Source organism: Enhydra lutris, unplaced genomic scaffold (genome assembly GCF_002288905.1).
Source record: "Enhydra lutris kenyoni isolate GAN:26980312 unplaced genomic scaffold, ASM228890v2 scaffoldscaffold25, whole genome shotgun sequence".
Classification (NCBI taxonomy): domain Eukaryota; kingdom Metazoa; phylum Chordata; class Mammalia; order Carnivora; family Mustelidae; genus Enhydra; species Enhydra lutris.
In genome coordinates this window covers 19454024-19472976 of record NW_019154109.1, presented here as the reverse complement: position 1 = coordinate 19472976, position 18953 = coordinate 19454024, and the positions used below count along the sequence as shown (strand labels likewise).

The window sequence follows — 18953 nt, the reverse complement described above, 5'->3', positions numbered from 1 at the left end:
GAATGTGTATTTATGTAGAATAATATTTACCACTTACTGGGTGCCTACTATGTAACAGAAAGTTTGTTATTTCATTTTATCTTTGTAACAGCTTTATGAGCTAGGTGGTATTAACGTCACTTTACACCGTAAAATTAAGATTCAGAGAAGTGATAGGTTTTTCTTCGTTCCCTAAGAAGATAGTAATTATTGAATGGCAAAGGAAGGTTTCAAGCCTCCATCTCCCTGCATGACTCCTAAATCCCTGTTTTTTCTATGACAACATATGGCCTTTTTGTAAGAATATATTTTAAAGACTGTTCTATTGCATATGTTTATTTGAACCTGCTATTATATCTTAAGTTTCATAGAAGAGTTACCTAAATATTGCTAGGTAGAGATGCAGAACATTCATGAGAATACTTCTAATATATCTTTCCACAGGAACATATAGCCACTTTTAGATCAAATACATGTCATAAGTTCTTCAGTTCAAATCTTTCATAAGGCAGGTGTAGGATTCTTTAATATCCCCATTCCAGTTGAATGGTCCCCTGAATTCTCTTATCTTTCAATGATTCAAACATTAGTGGCAGAAATAGTACAAGAATAATCTTAGGGATGGAACTAAAGCACCTTAGTGCCGGCAGTAAGGAAGAGAGAATATCAGGGTCAGGTTCTAACACTCTGAACATATGTGAAGTGAGAAGGAAAATGCTTAATGGTTGAGGAGAGGATAATATAATTATTTCTACAAGGTGATTTTGACGTTACAACTCAGTAGCATCAGAGGAAATCATTTATATGGAGTATGGGTATAAACATTAAAATTTAGCCTAAAACATTCATACGCTTATACCAGCATATTCCAAACGTTGTATTTCAGAACTGTTGTGATTCTCTTAAGAGTCGGGATTTTGGTTATGTTACCAGATTTTTTTTTTCTTTTTTGCTTAAAGAATAAAATGCATAGAAATTTAATGCATTTTTGTAATTACTCACAGTAGTGGAGTAAGAGAATTATGTTACTCATTTCCAATGCATTTTTTAAATCCATGCATAACTGTTCCTCTCAAAGAGGTAGAGAATGAGGTTATTTAAAAGTCCTCAGTTTTAAAAAGAATATCTTCTAATACTAATAAATCAACTCTGAGGTGAAGATTATTATCCAAATTCAAGTAAGAAATGCTTTTGCATAAATACACTTTGATAATGAGGTTATGAATCCTTGATCATCTTGTCTCTGAAAATTATAATTTTCCAATTCTGGAGTATATTCAGCCTTATAAGAGTCAATTATATTTAAGCTTCCAGAGTTGAGTTAGCATGTAGAAGTATTTCAAAGTGAATATTCTCCCCATTTTATAGGCCCTCGCAGACCTCCCAAAAAACGCATTGAATTGAGATATGTTTTCACACATCCTTTTGCCTTTAGTCAGCATTCCGTCTAACTAGGGAAAATGCAGGTAAGATAACTATGTCTCATTTGAAATAGGGGATAAGAGTTAAAAGGCAAACAGCTCAAATATTATGTATTGATCCCTCTGATTTATATGTGAAAAGTTACACAGTTAAACAGCAGGTTTAGAAAACATTTACCAAAACACTGTCAGAAAACTGTAATTTGATGCTCTTAACTTCGTAATCCTGAACAGGGTTTATACAACAATTTAAGACTCTAAGAATAAACAGTTACATATTGTATACATAATAAATACTTTTTAAAAGTCACCTATGAAATTAGTAACCCAAAATCTGATCTTTACCTGCTAGTGTGTTGAGAATTTTATTCACCCTGTGTTAGCAGTAGCACTGAGGCATAATGTCATTTGCTTTGTAAGGCTCTAGACTAGCCAGCAGTGTTATCGGTTGAACATTTATTAATAGTGACAGGAACACCGAATTTATTTCAGTGCTTTAGCTTATTTACTGCTCTTTCACCTTTGTATTTTGTATTGACAAAAGAAAATGAATATTGATAAGGTTAGTTATTGATTTTTAAATGTATGGCTTCTTCTCTGCCTCATTCAAAGTCACAAACCAAAAGACAGTAGGTGTCTCAGTAGCAAAGGATGTAGATTGACTATTATAAAATTGAGAACTGTTGAAGCAGGAAGGTTTGCCAGCAGAATGCATTTTATAGTTTGAAAAATGTCATCTGTAAAGGTGAAGAAAAGCAGCGAACAAAATAGGAAGGATATTATTAACACATTCTTAAAAGCCAGTCAGCAGTGTTGGTTATGGTCTGTGTTTTTGGTCGAGGTCTTAGCTTATTAAGGATCTGATAGTGAAAAGATGTGAGTATGCTTTTTGAAATATGGAGGCTACCTCAGTATTAAATGTGTTGTTATCCACAATTAGTATTTGCTGTTACGATTTTGCTTTCTGTTGAACTGATACCCTAGGGAAAATATAATATAAAGGTGGACTTTATATTATAAATATAATAAAAAGGTGGACTCCCTATGATAGTCATCATAGGGAGTCCACCTTTTTCCCATGCATTTATTTATATTATGTGAAGAGATGCCTAGCAAAGTTCAATTTCTTGGTATAGATATTGGTTCAGGCTGCACTGTCACGGATATGCAAGATCTTGGCAAGAGGTTGCTTTACAGCTTTTTTGTGACTTTTGGACTTCTTCCTCAGCATCCTACTGATATTTCAATAATAAAATAATCTCCATGAATACTTAAGGCAATAAAGGCAACTTGTAAATCGTAATAATGAAGATTTTTTTTAAAGTGTGCTTTTAATTAAAAGTCATACTAATCATAATCAGGAAATGGTCAGTATAGCCAATTGCCCTTCCAAGGTGCTATATCTCTTCAGTTGTCCAAAATTTATTTATCAATAATTATGTTTTTATTTTCTTTTACCACTGGATCTATATGACCATTCTAGATTATCTTATCTCTCCCAGGATTTTAAAATGGGCACTTTGGGGAGAGATGGTTGGTATTAATTTTGAAACCAAACTACACTTGAACCTGTAAGCAAAAGCCTAAGAAACATATCACCTTCATCCTCTTGATATATGCACCACCAAACTGCCTTTCAGTTTGGTGTTTCAGGAGAGTTTCAGACAGCTCTCCATTACCATTTGGTACAAAGAACACTTAAGGAGAGGGTAAACATCCACATTAGATTGAAAATAATCACGTTCCTGACAATACAAAAGCCTAAATAATGAGAAAGTATACAAACTACAGAACAGCTGGCCATGCTGAACAAAATATGAAGTCATCTCTTTAAATGCATAGATGAGACTGAAGGAAGGAAATTGTTCAAAACCAGGAATGGTCCTTAGCAGCCCCCATGTCCATGCCCAGTTTTGCCAATCTAGGAAATCCTGAGGTAGTTTGGTTAGTGCCCCTGTAGGAAGGGAGCTAAGCTGAGGAGGTGGGTATAAGGATCCTATCAAGCCAGAACCTCTGGAAAGCTCTATCCTTAGAAGAGGGCAGACTAGAAACAAAACTTACCCACAGGCACAGGAAAATAAAGAATCTCATTTATACCCAAGCTCCAAGTAGAAGAATCTGAAGATATGTAACCAAGAGCCTACCTCATATGAGTTTCTGGTTTAAAATTACACCAAGCCAAAAAATGAACATAAAAACTGGTCTTGGAAACAAATGTAGAGCCACTTTGGTGGTACATGGCTTAAACCCCAATGACTCTCTTCATTTCACAAATGAAAACCTAGTGAAGGTGATATCATAAACCAAAACTTTAAAAAAAAAAGTTATAAACAAATAAAAACAAAAGGAAGTAACTGTAGAAAAAAATAAGATAGGTATGGTAAAGAACCAAGGAGAAATTTGAGATTCTTACTTATTATGGAAAAATCTTGAAAATTATAAATTCATTGGATGGGTTAAACAACAGGCTCAATATAGCCAGCCAAAATAAAATAAAATAAAAAATAAAAAGACAGTGAATTTTAGGAGCAATCTGAATATAACTTAAATACCTGCCAGATATACTGGATTTACAGCAAGCAAATGAATCTTTAGGTATTTCAAGAGAGTTGAAACACTGTCTTCAGACCAACTTGGTATGCTAGTTTAGACTAATAATTTCTCAGGAGTTTGAAATTTGTGAACAGTGAAATCTCAGTCATTTGGAAGAATGTAGCAAAAGAAATGACATAACAAAGTACTGGTTATACAATATTTTAAGTCAAATGTTCAGTCAGTGAAAGGGTAACATACGGACTCAAGTGTAAGTCCACATTCTAAGTGGGACACTTTCTTGCTAGTTGACTTTGGGCAGGTGTGTTACTTCTTCAGACTTCAGTGTTATCTGTAAAATGGAACTGATAATACCTATCTTTTAGATTGATAAGGAAGACCAAAAGAAATGGTGACTTTGGAACCGTTTGTAACCTGAAGAGCTGCAGACGTCATTATATTTTGTTATCCAACTGTGTTAGTGTATGTTTGCTGTATATTGCCTTATGCAAATTAAGAGAAGTTATTACAATTCAGCTATAACCCAGTTAATTTTTTTAAGTTGTTTGAAGCATCATTGTCACTAAAATTTTTAATTTGCCATTAATTCTCATGGAAAGTGTATAGGTTCTTGGAGTAAACTTAAGCAAAGTTAGAATCTTGCTTACTCACTGTGTAGTCATGGTCAAATGATATCATGTCTCCAAGGCCGACTATAATTCCTTCCTAGCACAGTTGTTATGAGAAATGGATATAATGAATGTCATACACCTAACAAGTAAACCATGTGCTTGGTACACAGTAGGCAAACCATAAATGGTCCTGATTATATATTATTGCAAATAAACATCTCCTTGTGCCTTCAGAACCAACACAGTTTTTTTTTTTTTTAAAGATTTTATTTATTTATTTGACAGAGAGAAATCACAAGTAAGCAGAGAGGCAGGCAGAGAGAGAGGAGGAAGCAGGCTCCCTGCTAACCATTCACATTTATAAACTTGAACTTCATTTGGGAAGCACTTTATAAAACCATTCACATTTATAAACTTGAACTTCATTTGGGAAGCACTTTATAGGAAAAGTTATTTTTTCCATGATGATTTATAGAATATGAAAATAATATCCATGTCAACCAGGAGAATAAACGATGAGAAGGAGGGAAGAAATCTTGACATGGTGATTACAAAGAAATAAAAGATGTAAAGCTTTAATTCTCTATTTAGGAGATCTGTCCTATAGTTCAGTACTAAAAAATTGAATGACTTAAAATTGGAGCAGTTGTTCCATCTAAATATAAAATTAGAAATTATGCATGTGATTATGAGTAAATATAATACTGATCATCATCTTATAGCTATATGGAATTTTCAGAATTTGGAAGTAAGAAACACGTGTGTGGAATGTGTATTTATGTAGAATAATATTTACCACTTACTGGGTGCCTACTATGTAACAGAAAGTTTGTTATTTCATTTTATCTTTGTAACAGCTTTATGAGCTAGGTGGTATTAACGTCACTTTACACCGTAAAATTAAGATTCAGAGAAGTGATAGGTTTTTCTTCGTTCCCTAAGAAGATAGTAATTATTGAATGGCAAAGGAAGGTTTCAAGCCTCCATCTCCCTGCATGACTCCTAAATCCCTGTTTTTTCTATGACAACATATGGCCTTTTTGTAAGAATATATTTTAAAGACTGTTCTATTGCATATGTTTATTTGAACCTGCTATTATATCTTAAGTTTCATAGAAGAGTTACCTAAATATTGCTAGGTAGAGATGCAGAACATTCATGAGAATACTTCTAATATATCTTTCCACAGGAACATATAGCCACTTTTAGATCAAATACATGTCATAAGTTCTTCAGTTCAAATCTTTCATAAGGCAGGTGTAGGATTCTTTAATATCCCCATTCCAGTTGAATGGTCCCCTGAATTCTCTTATCTTTCAATGATTCAAACATTAGTGGCAGAAATAGTACAAGAATAATCTTAGGGATGGAACTAAAGCACCTTAGTGCCGGCAGTAAGGAAGAGAGAATATCAGGGTCAGGTTCTAACACTCTGAACATATGTGAAGTGAGAAGGAAAATGCTTAATGGTTGAGGAGAGGATAATATAATTATTTCTACAAGGTGATTTTGACGTTACAACTCAGTAGCATCAGAGGAAATCATTTATATGGAGTATGGGTATAAACATTAAAATTTAGCCTAAAACATTCATACGCTTATACCAGCATATTCCAAACGTTGTATTTCAGAACTGTTGTGATTCTCTTAAGAGTCGGGATTTTGGTTATGTTACCAGATTTTTTTTTTCTTTTTTGCTTAAAGAATAAAATGCATAGAAATTTAATGCATTTTTGTAATTACTCACAGTAGTGGAGTAAGAGAATTATGTTACTCATTTCCAATGCATTTTTTAAATCCATGCATAACTGTTCCTCTCAAAGAGGTAGAGAATGAGGTTATTTAAAAGTCCTCAGTTTTAAAAAGAATATCTTCTAATACTAATAAATCAACTCTGAGGTGAAGATTATTATCCAAATTCAAGTAAGAAATGCTTTTGCATAAATACACTTTGATAATGAGGTTATGAATCCTTGATCATCTTGTCTCTGAAAATTATAATTTTCCAATTCTGGAGTATATTCAGCCTTATAAGAGTCAATTATATTTAAGCTTCCAGAGTTGAGTTAGCATGTAGAAGTATTTCAAAGTGAATATTCTCCCCATTTTATAGGCCCTCGCAGACCTCCCAAAAAACGCATTGAATTGAGATATGTTTTCACACATCCTTTTGCCTTTAGTCAGCATTCCGTCTAACTAGGGAAAATGCAGGTAAGATAACTATGTCTCATTTGAAATAGGGGATAAGAGTTAAAAGGCAAACAGCTCAAATATTATGTATTGATCCCTCTGATTTATATGTGAAAAGTTACACAGTTAAACAGCAGGTTTAGAAAACATTTACCAAAACACTGTCAGAAAACTGTAATTTGATGCTCTTAACTTCGTAATCCTGAACAGGGTTTATACAACAATTTAAGACTCTAAGAATAAACAGTTACATATTGTATACATAATAAATACTTTTTAAAAGTCACCTATGAAATTAGTAACCCAAAATCTGATCTTTACCTGCTAGTGTGTTGAGAATTTTATTCACCCTGTGTTAGCAGTAGCACTGAGGCATAATGTCATTTGCTTTGTAAGGCTCTAGACTAGCCAGCAGTGTTATCGGTTGAACATTTATTAATAGTGACAGGAACACCGAATTTATTTCAGTGCTTTAGCTTATTTACTGCTCTTTCACCTTTGTATTTTGTATTGACAAAAGAAAATGAATATTGATAAGGTTAGTTATTGATTTTTAAATGTATGGCTTCTTCTCTGCCTCATTCAAAGTCACAAACCAAAAGACAGTAGGTGTCTCAGTAGCAAAGGATGTAGATTGACTATTATAAAATTGAGAACTGTTGAAGCAGGAAGGTTTGCCAGCAGAATGCATTTTATAGTTTGAAAAATGTCATCTGTAAAGGTGAAGAAAAGCAGCGAACAAAATAGGAAGGATATTATTAACACATTCTTAAAAGCCAGTCAGCAGTGTTGGTTATGGTCTGTGTTTTTGGTCGAGGTCTTAGCTTATTAAGGATCTGATAGTGAAAAGATGTGAGTATGCTTTTTGAAATATGGAGGCTACCTCAGTATTAAATGTGTTGTTATCCACAATTAGTATTTGCTGTTACGATTTTGCTTTCTGTTGAACTGATACCCTAGGGAAAATATAATATAAAGGTGGACTTTATATTATAAATATAATAAAAAGGTGGACTCCCTATGATAGTCATCATAGGGAGTCCACCTTTTTCCCATGCATTTATTTATATTATGTGAAGAGATGCCTAGCAAAGTTCAATTTCTTGGTATAGATATTGGTTCAGGCTGCACTGTCACGGATATGCAAGATCTTGGCAAGAGGTTGCTTTACAGCTTTTTTGTGACTTTTGGACTTCTTCCTCAGCATCCTACTGATATTTCAATAATAAAATAATCTCCATGAATACTTAAGGCAATAAAGGCAACTTGTAAATCGTAATAATGAAGATTTTTTTTAAAGTGTGCTTTTAATTAAAAGTCATACTAATCATAATCAGGAAATGGTCAGTATAGCCAATTGCCCTTCCAAGGTGCTATATCTCTTCAGTTGTCCAAAATTTATTTATCAATAATTATGTTTTTATTTTCTTTTACCACTGGATCTATATGACCATTCTAGATTATCTTATCTCTCCCAGGATTTTAAAATGGGCACTTTGGGGAGAGATGGTTGGTATTAATTTTGAAACCAAACTACACTTGAACCTGTAAGCAAAAGCCTAAGAAACATATCACCTTCATCCTCTTGATATATGCACCACCAAACTGCCTTTCAGTTTGGTGTTTCAGGAGAGTTTCAGACAGCTCTCCATTACCATTTGGTACAAAGAACACTTAAGGAGAGGGTAAACATCCACATTAGATTGAAAATAATCACGTTCCTGACAATACAAAAGCCTAAATAATGAGAAAGTATACAAACTACAGAACAGCTGGCCATGCTGAACAAAATATGAAGTCATCTCTTTAAATGCATAGATGAGACTGAAGGAAGGAAATTGTTCAAAACCAGGAATGGTCCTTAGCAGCCCCCATGTCCATGCCCAGTTTTGCCAATCTAGGAAATCCTGAGGTAGTTTGGTTAGTGCCCCTGTAGGAAGGGAGCTAAGCTGAGGAGGTGGGTATAAGGATCCTATCAAGCCAGAACCTCTGGAAAGCTCTATCCTTAGAAGAGGGCAGACTAGAAACAAAACTTACCCACAGGCACAGGAAAATAAAGAATCTCATTTATACCCAAGCTCCAAGTAGAAGAATCTGAAGATATGTAACCAAGAGCCTACCTCATATGAGTTTCTGGTTTAAAATTACACCAAGCCAAAAAATGAACATAAAAACTGGTCTTGGAAACAAATGTAGAGCCACTTTGGTGGTACATGGCTTAAACCCCAATGACTCTCTTCATTTCACAAATGAAAACCTAGTGAAGGTGATATCATAAACCAAAACTTTAAAAAAAAAAGTTATAAACAAATAAAAACAAAAGGAAGTAACTGTAGAAAAAAATAAGATAGGTATGGTAAAGAACCAAGGAGAAATTTGAGATTCTTACTTATTATGGAAAAATCTTGAAAATTATAAATTCATTGGATGGGTTAAACAACAGGCTCAATATAGCCAGCCAAAATAAAATAAAATAAAAAATAAAAAGACAGTGAATTTTAGGAGCAATCTGAATATAACTTAAATACCTGCCAGATATACTGGATTTACAGCAAGCAAATGAATCTTTAGGTATTTCAAGAGAGTTGAAACACTGTCTTCAGACCAACTTGGTATGCTAGTTTAGACTAATAATTTCTCAGGAGTTTGAAATTTGTGAACAGTGAAATCTCAGTCATTTGGAAGAATGTAGCAAAAGAAATGACATAACAAAGTACTGGTTATACAATATTTTAAGTCAAATGTTCAGTCAGTGAAAGGGTAACATACGGACTCAAGTGTAAGTCCACATTCTAAGTGGGACACTTTCTTGCTAGTTGACTTTGGGCAGGTGTGTTACTTCTTCAGACTTCAGTGTTATCTGTAAAATGGAACTGATAATACCTATCTTTTAGATTGATAAGGAAGACCAAAAGAAATGGTGACTTTGGAACCGTTTGTAACCTGAAGAGCTGCAGACGTCATTATATTTTGTTATCCAACTGTGTTAGTGTATGTTTGCTGTATATTGCCTTATGCAAATTAAGAGAAGTTATTACAATTCAGCTATAACCCAGTTAATTTTTTTAAGTTGTTTGAAGCATCATTGTCACTAAAATTTTTAATTTGCCATTAATTCTCATGGAAAGTGTATAGGTTCTTGGAGTAAACTTAAGCAAAGTTAGAATCTTGCTTACTCACTGTGTAGTCATGGTCAAATGATATCATGTCTCCAAGGCCGACTATAATTCCTTCCTAGCACAGTTGTTATGAGAAATGGATATAATGAATGTCATACACCTAACAAGTAAACCATGTGCTTGGTACACAGTAGGCAAACCATAAATGGTCCTGATTATATATTATTGCAAATAAACATCTCCTTGTGCCTTCAGAACCAACACAGTTTTTTTTTTTTTTAAAGATTTTATTTATTTATTTGACAGAGAGAAATCACAAGTAAGCAGAGAGGCAGGCAGAGAGAGAGGAGGAAGCAGGCTCCCTGCTGAGCAGAAAGCCCGATGTGGGGCTTGAACCCAGGACCTGGGATCATGACCTGAGCCAAAGGCAGTAGCTTAACCCACTGAGCCACCCAGGCGCCCCAGAACCAACACAGTTTTAAGAATTTTTTATTTTAGTTTTTTTTTAAATACTCTTCTTTGATTTATAATGATTCCATAAAAAATATATTTCTGTACAACCAAAATATCTATTAATAAAAACACTTCCGGGGTGCTGTGGGTGCCTCACTCAGTTGAACCTGTGCATTCAGCTCAGGTCATGACCCCAGGCTCCTGGGATGGAGCCCTGCATTGGGGCTCCCTTCAGCTGGGAGTATGATTCTCCCTCTCCCCCTGCCTCTCCCCCTACTGTAGCTGTCTCTCACTCTTGCTCACTGTCACTCTCACTCCCTCAAATAAATAAAATCTTTAAAGAAAGAAAGAAAAAAAAAAAAAAAACTTCTCCAAACATGTCAATATAGATTACGTCTTTCATTCTTTACAAAGTATTCATCACTTTGGGGGAAAAAAAAATTAGTTCTACATTAAATTTTTATTATTTAAAAAGGATGTGCCTTGTATTTTAAGCAGTTAAGGACTTGAATGGATTTGATTTAGCAAAATTCACGTGAGAGATGCCTACAGTATTGCAGATAAAATGCAGAATCGTCTGAATCAGGCTCTTCTATATTAAGAATGAAATCATTAAAACATCTGACAAAGAGTAGTAACACCTACCATTTTCTCACATCTTGTGCTAAGTGCTCTTTCCTTTCTTAACAGTAGTCAAAAAAAAAAAATCCATGTCCTTAAATTAGTTATGGAGAACAGAGGACTACATTATAACTCATGATTTTAATAACCAATAATAATAATAGCCCTGCCCCGCAGCCGGCTAGTAAAGTACTAGGGAGAAGGGGACAGGAAGAAAGAGTGAGCGCATCCTGCAAATGCTCAGATGCGTCCTGAATACAGGGGAGGGACTGAGGCAGGGTGCACTAGCTGTTATGTAGGAAGCAGCGTGTGTCACCTCCCCTTCCATTGGCTGTTTATCCAACATCAATACAACACTTTAGGAGCCAAATTACTAAACAAGCTGCCACTTAGGCTGGCAGTCATCTGGACAGATTAGCAGCTGGGAGAGGCCGATACAAGATTTTCATCTCTTGAGCCAATTACGCAAGTGAATTACCATCCACTAAACTCCCAGGAAGATGTGACGGGGAAAGACCCAGTCAGCTGTCAGAGAGAGGTGAGATCCGCATGAAGGGGGCTGGGGTCAGGAGCGTGGGAGGGTGAGCAAGCTAGGTATTGCTAAAATTGCCGGAGCAGGAGGAGAGCCTTCCAGGAAAGGACTTAAAAGATTTAGCACTGCCAGGAGCAAAAGGAAAGGAAATTATGGTTGTAGGATGCTGTGCAGAGACTGAGTTGTTCCAATCCCAAGTCTTAATCTCATAAAAAGGATGAGAGACCAACAGTAGATCTCACTCCAGAATCACTGTCCATGAAAAATGAACTCACTGTTATCTTGTCTTTAAGGTTGCATAGAAAAGCTTTTTTTCTTCTTTTCAGGAATCCATGTTTCTATGTGGAAAGGTTTAGCATTTGAGAAATTAAATGTTCTCCTTTTTTTAAAATTTTTTTACTTGAAAGTACAAGTTACCACTTTACCTTATTTTATTTTCATTAAGAAGAGAGAAGGAAGCAGCACCTAAAAAACAGAGAGAGAGTGAGTTCTTTAATGTCTAGATAAAAAACACAAGTATGGGACCACCATGCTTGAAATATCAACATTTTTAAGTAGTGATACTCAATTACCATTTGCTGTTCCCTTTAGAACTGAGAAATGACTGCAATTTAGCCATTATTTAAGAGGTGTATTAAATTGGCCTCATATTTTTTCTTAAATATTTAATTTTAAACCTGAACTTTAGCAAGCTTTTGTATCCAAAATATGATTAAACAGATGTGTAGCCCAGAACACCATTAGACCTCTGATGCAATTTGAGCTTATAGATGGGATTAAACTAATTTGTGACAATCACATAAAAATCAAGGATGTGGGACAGGATGCCAGTGCACTGTTCAACCTTATATACCTGATCTGCGGCTGTTCAGAAAATATTAGCTATCTTGGAGGTCTGTCTGGGTTGCCACCATAATTGTAATTTCAAAATAAAACTCTAATGGCTCTTTTTCTTATATTAGGGAGGAGTTTTGACAAAAGGCTTTTCTTCAGTTTTGTGTGTGTGCATGTGTGTAACTAAGGGGCCCATTTTTTATATTATATATATAGGTGTGTGCATATGTGCACAGAGAGATTATATATATATATATGTCTATTATATATATTATATATACACACACAATGAATTATGAATTTTTTATATACCCGTCATTGTCATGCAAGCTGTTCGCAATTAAAAGTTTTTTTTCCATTACACATTAAGATACTTGTTTCAGTGAACTAAGACCCAATTTAACAAATCCAAAACTGACTCGTTGTGGTAACCTGGTTCTTATTTATTGTCTGTTACTAATTCAGCAAATGTATTCCATTCTCAGTCCCACAACGTACTGAAGATTGAAACTACCACAATGTCCAATAAAGGGCTTTGAAAATCAATTGATCAGAGTAAATGAATGTCCATTATTAAAACTGATTCCTAGCACTTTGCAGTTTCTTTCTTCTACAACTCAAAATCATGGGGAACAATCAACTTGCTCTCCCCAGAATGCTAGGTACAAAGTACCACATAAAATAAAACTGTTGGTTCAACCTTGCTATTTCATTTATTATGAGTTTTTTACCATGAAATACGTATCCCAAAGAACGCATGGAAATGCAGAGGGACTGTTTAAAGAACAAAATAATTTTTTTAAAAAGGATGAAATAATACACTGACCATTTCTGTAACCACCATCTGGGCCAAGAAATAGAACGTTATACTCTGCAGTCCCATATGTAATACTTTTGTTATTGTTATTGGTGCTTGAGGATCCGTCCTAAACATAATCTAAGAGAAGGAGAAGGACTGAGAGTCCCAGCCTTCTTGGTTGGGGGCAGAGGACAGGGGATGGAGTAGAAGGTGCCCTCATAATCCCCAGTCAGGGAGGAAAAATTAATGATGTTGGAAAAGGGTAGAGGGGGCTTGTGAGTTGGTGCCAAAGAGAGTAATGAGTGATCTTGTTAGCTGCTCCTCATTTCAGCCCTCAAACTGTTCAGGGAAACAGCCACCCACATTTCAGAGCAGAAATATGCTGGACCCCGGGCTGAGCTAGTTTATACACAAGAGGCATCCTCAGAACTTTGAAAAGTGAGATGATCTTTAGCCCTGAAGGACTAGAGAGGGAATGGTGAACCAACGACAGCATCCCTGTAAGTTTGCGACCTCGGAGTTCTACAACTGACTTGTTGGAAAGCTCTGGTGTAGGAGGTGGGGCTATATATGTTCTCATTAAAACAATGATTGTTTCAAGATGCCCTCATCCCCTTTCCCCCATGATCTCCAGTATTAATTTGATAATCACTTCCTTCTGCAAGGGGAGTAACCACAAGACATGCTCTGAGAGTTGACAGTTGTGATTGCTTTTAACTGGTTACCTCTAGATTGGCTAAGTTCCCCTTTCCTACGCCACAGTCTCCCAGCTGCTGCTCCAGGATGAACAGAAATGGACCCCTCAGAGCCCTGGCCTGCTCCACCTCAGGTGCACACAGCCCAAGGCCAAGTGTGCGGATAAAGGAGGGAGCTCAAGTTCTTATGTTTCCTTGACTTTTACATCTGTTAATGTCTCAATCCTTTGACTTTAGATAATTGGTACTTCTGCACTTTCCCCTAGAATCGAATGTACATTTCATAAGCTCAATTGTTTCCATAAGAACCTCCAAGAAAATTCAAACTAAAAGTCAATCTTTGAAAATGCCATCAAAAAGAAAATGCTTAAAATAGGTGAATCTCTAAGTCGTCTTTGCTAGGAATGTACTGGAAACAAGAGCTATTTCTAAATCTCACGATAAGCACTGCCCAGTCTCCTTTTCCAAAATAAGAAATGGAGGTAGGTAGGAGATCAGGGAGAGGGAAAAGGGAAGAATTATTTTATATATAGCACCATCTGTAACTTTAATATTTTCTGTATTTATTATTTTATTTTCCTGTATGTTTTCCCTTCTTGTCTGCGTCTATAGTGATCAAAACGTAGAAATGGAAGAAGGAGAAAGAAAAGACTTATTATAGCCCAAATCATAAATAACAAGAAGAGGATTAGAACAGTGTAAACAATTCCTAGGAATTAGGGATGCCAACGGTTGTGCTTTTTGTTTGGTTTGGTTTTAGTTTGGGTTTTATTGAATGTCAGTGCCCCAGGAAAATGTACAATACTGTGGTGTTAGGTTGGTGATTTTCAGAATTACCATTGAGGCTAAGGCAGGAATGAAATAAACCTCTTTGTATTTTATCATTTACTGAGGATATTTTTCGTACAAGATCTCAACTGATTCTGGCCACTTTCTGTGAGGTAGACATTGTTCCACCTGTTTTATAGATGAAGCGACAAAAGCCACAGGAAGTTAAATAATCAGCTGCTGATTAGTAGAGCTGAAACTCTAAATGAGATCTTTCTTCCATTCATCCCTCTACCCCATCAAGGTCCTCATTCCAAGATGAACCCTGCCCCCACCACCAGCACCTCCCGCCCAGGTACCTTGTTGAAAGAAAAACTTAGGAGAATATGATTTTCTTAGCTTGAGAGTATCTTCACCTGTACTAATGTGTTTTGGGGGTTGTGGGTTTTTGTTTTGTTTTGTTTTGTTTTTTTTGTCATTTTGTAATTTCAGGATTTGTAGGGGAAAACGCCCAGCCAATCCTAGAAAACAACATTGGAAACCGAATGCTCCAGAACATGGGCTGGACACCTGGGTCAGGCCTTGGACGAGATGGCAAGGGGATCGCTGAGCCCATTCAAGCCATGCAGAGGCCAAAAGGATTAGGTCTTGGATTTCCTCTACCAAAAAGCACCCCTGCAGCTCCCACTCCCAATGCAGGAAAATCCGCCTAAGAAGAAAAGCAAAGAAGAAATGTTTTACAATTTTTATTCACGATATAGATCCCATTGTCCTAAAATTACAACCTAGCTTCCATTTTTGAAGCAGAAATCTACATTGCCTCAAACTCATCACTAGCGTCCTAACCGCATACAGTCCAGCCACAGTGAGAGAGATGGGGCTCCGTCACAATGCCTGGTGCTAAAGTGAAAACCTTCACCTTTTGCAGTTTTCAGCTATTTCTAGGTATAAGGAACACTTACTTCTCCTATTTATTTTGATCTCATAGGTCAGTCATTTCTAGCTTGATTCGTTCGTGTGTGTGTGTGTGTGTGTGTGTGTGTGTGTGTGTGTGATGCCCAGGCAAATGAGAGCACACCCACAGGTTTCTCGAATGGGATAGGCCAGAGAGGGTGGTGTTTCTATCATCCCTAGAACTTGAAAGACCTAGCATTACATCAGTGAAGTCCTAAGCAAATCTTTGTGTGAAAGGCTTGCCAATTTCACGTTCTGATTTTGGCTCTTTTGTAAGGATTCTGTAACAGGGTGGTCCCAATTATCTCTCCTTGGACAGTGTAGGATAAAGTTCACAGTTGACAAACAACAATTAATATTTCCCTCTGACATTCTGACCAAAATAAACCTCATCATTGTAATCACCAGAGTGCCCACAACATTACCTTAATGCAGATTTTACAAATTTTACCTCATCTAGAACAGAAAAGAATTATTGAAAGAAAAATGTATTTTTTAAATTCACCATGACTGAACTGTAAATTCTGTTAATCTAGACTGACTTCTACCTCTCTCTTCCCAAAGGTTGATATTTTTTTAAGATCAGCGCAACTGTGGTAAACTAATTTTCAGTTTTAACCATTGGAGTACTTACTAGAATTATCGAATCAGTTTGTTTGAAAATCTAAATGGCTCTCCCACGAATTCAGATTTCTGGCAATGATCCAGCCCATTTACAAGGTGAACAAGAAAATGAATGGTGATAATTTGCCGTCTAACATCTAGGTAGTTACTTTAAAACTAAGCAAAACAAGTCATTTTTATTATGTGCCTCCTATTATTACTATTTTTGAATCATCCGCTTTGTAATGCCAGAGGTTCTAAATAGCTCTTAGCTTAGGAGATGATCCTCATTATTAAGGACTGATAATATATTTATAATGGCTTTTATTGGTTGAGTAAAGGTCAAGCTAACACATGTGAATCACCTTTCTGATGGAGTTTTTTAAGGCTTTTTTTTTTTCAAGAGCAGTTTTAGGTTCACAGAAAAATTAAGAAAGTACAGAGATTTCTCATATACCCTCTGCCCCCAAACATGCATGGCCTCCCCTATTATCATCCAGAGTGGGACTTTTGTTACGATCAATAAGCCTACATTGACACATCATAGTCACCCAAAGTTCATAGCTGACCTTGCAGTTCACTCTGGTCTTGTACATTCCATAGGTTTGGATAAATGTATAATGACGGGATCCACCATTGCAGTATTCACACAGAGCAGTTTCATGACCCAGAAAATCCTCAATGCTCCATTGTAGTAGGTTCTAGAAAATTTTGCAAATTTTTTTTAAAGGATAAAGAGGAGGTTTGTGCAGATAGTAGACCTTTCCTAGGTGGTCTCGTAACTGCCAGTTGGGGAGAAAAAGGTCTGTGGTTTGCCAAATGTACACGTTTAAGAATTATCTTCTTTCCTAGGGGTATTGTGGTTAAGAGGACAGGTTGGTTAAGAGATAATAGACTACACAGGTAAATTGCTCTTTTGAGGCATTCTTATTGGATAGAGTAACCCTGTAGTATGATTATTTTTATAAGTTTGTTTCTTGAAAATTTGTCATTTTTTAAAAAATGCTTTTCATTACATACTCTTTTTAGCTATGTTGGGGGGGAAGCTGAAGGAGATCATCTATATACCAGGTTAAAACTTCTCTATGGTAGTGTAGAGTGCTTTAGGATCTATTCAAAAGATTTTATTTTTAAATCCATTACCTGAAAATCTTCTGAAACCCAAGAATGTTGAAAAGCCAAATTTGAAGCTGCTGATAACACACAGTCAGTGTATTGTGAGACGGGTCCCAAACTCCTGAGGACAACCTCCTTTTTCACTTTGCAATGTTCTAACCCTCATAGTTAGGAACAGCAGAACGTATACCAACTGTCATGGGGAAACTCCCTCATGAAACATTACAGTCTTTATGAACATTTTGTATTGTTTCCCTTCAGGACAGGTACTAGTCCTCTGAAGCAGACCCTTGGAGATGCTCATTTAACTTGGATGTTCTCGAACACTCCCTCCAAAGTAGTTCGTGTTTACATTATCAGCAAGCAAAAGAAAGGTCAGATTCTTGACGTCTAGAGCCCTCTATGTGGCTCTCAGAAGACTTAAAATATTTTTTAATGTTTGTAAGTATTTAACTTAACTATACAGACTATATGAGTCAATACTCCAAGTAGATATTATCATGCAAACATACATCAGAAGCACATACATCCCTTCACCATTCAGTCCTGAAGAACAGTCAATGCAGACCTGATGTTCTCTCTGTACCCAAACATAATTGGAGAAACAAACACAATTAAGATACTGAATTTCTAATGTAAATCAAATATCTTTTAAGATATGAAGCCCACTAATTTATGTTTCACTTATAGTTCAGTTAATTTTTACCTGCTTGTTACTATGCACATAGAACCCAAAGCATCCGAAGGAATTCATGATTTAGAATGCACATTCATGTCTTCTGAAAAAGGTGGTAAGATTTTCCTCTGCTCCTTTGTGAAGCCACTTTTCTACTCTACAGTATCTAAAGCCCATGTCAAATGAATCAGTCATGCTAAACTGTAGAGAATACATAGGTCTCTTCCTTTACGGTCTAAATTATCCCTAGCTGTAGCCAAGAGGGGCTGAACATGACTACCTTAGCAGTTCAACTCTTTTTCTTCATATGCTTATTAAACTTGATACTGATGAGACTGTGTGTTCGGGTCTTTTCCTTCCTTCCTTCCTTCCTTCCTTCCTTCCTTCCCCCAAATGTAATTTTTAAGGCTATATTCCCCTTAAACTTGTTTGCTTTCATTTTTCAGTTACCTGACACCCCTTTAAAAGAAAGTACATAACTAACTGAAATTTACCAATTAGTGTCAACACTTGAATACATAGACTTTATAACTCATACTGTGGTTATCAAACAGAAGTAAAGACAGTAGGGTTAAAAGGTATGCACAATGTATACATACAGGTGTATTTACAGGCACATACGTGTGCAAAAAACAGACATGATTGCAAAATACTACATTTTATTAATACGTTCATTTTAACATTGTGAATTGATGTTCTTATAATGAGTGAACTGACAGTTCCTTCTCTTCACATTTTCATTTTGAGCCGTAATTTCTCGAAAGAAAATAATTTCTTCCTGTATTTTGTCTTTCTAAAAACAAAAAGTGATCTCAATTAGTATTGTAAAATGAAGTTGGTTAGCAAAGACTATTTTGGATTTTTTTTTTTTTTAGTTTTTTTTTTCCTTTTGGTAGAAAGCTATATTAATAGTACAACAAAGAATGAAAGAATAAAACTATGTTTAAAAATGTTATTTATAAGCAGTCATTGTCTTTGTGCTTTCAATGTTTACCTCTTAACCTTAAAGTAATAAAAAATAAAGTTGAA

The 18953-nt window shown here is 35.7% G+C and overlaps 1 protein-coding gene across 2 annotated transcripts in view; it reads left to right on the top strand.

Moving 5' to 3' along the window:
• The window catches only part of LOC111151111 (G-patch domain containing 2), a 175009-nt gene extending 156314 nt beyond the window's left edge, over window positions 1–18695 (top strand). Inside the window, exons 10-11 of one of the 2 annotated variants that reach the window (XR_002640839.1) lie at window positions 15068–16249; window positions 17510–18695. Coding sequence is in view for 1 of the 2 variants with exons in the window: in XM_022508894.1 (XP_022364602.1) it covers window positions 15068–15288 (221 nt within the window). In the remaining variant the exon portion in view is untranslated. Of the gene's footprint in view, window positions 1–15067; window positions 16441–17509 lie in introns of those variants that run through there. The other variant, XM_022508894.1, reaches the window with a different exon arrangement.
• The last annotated feature ends 258 nt before the right edge of the window (window positions 18696–18953 follow it).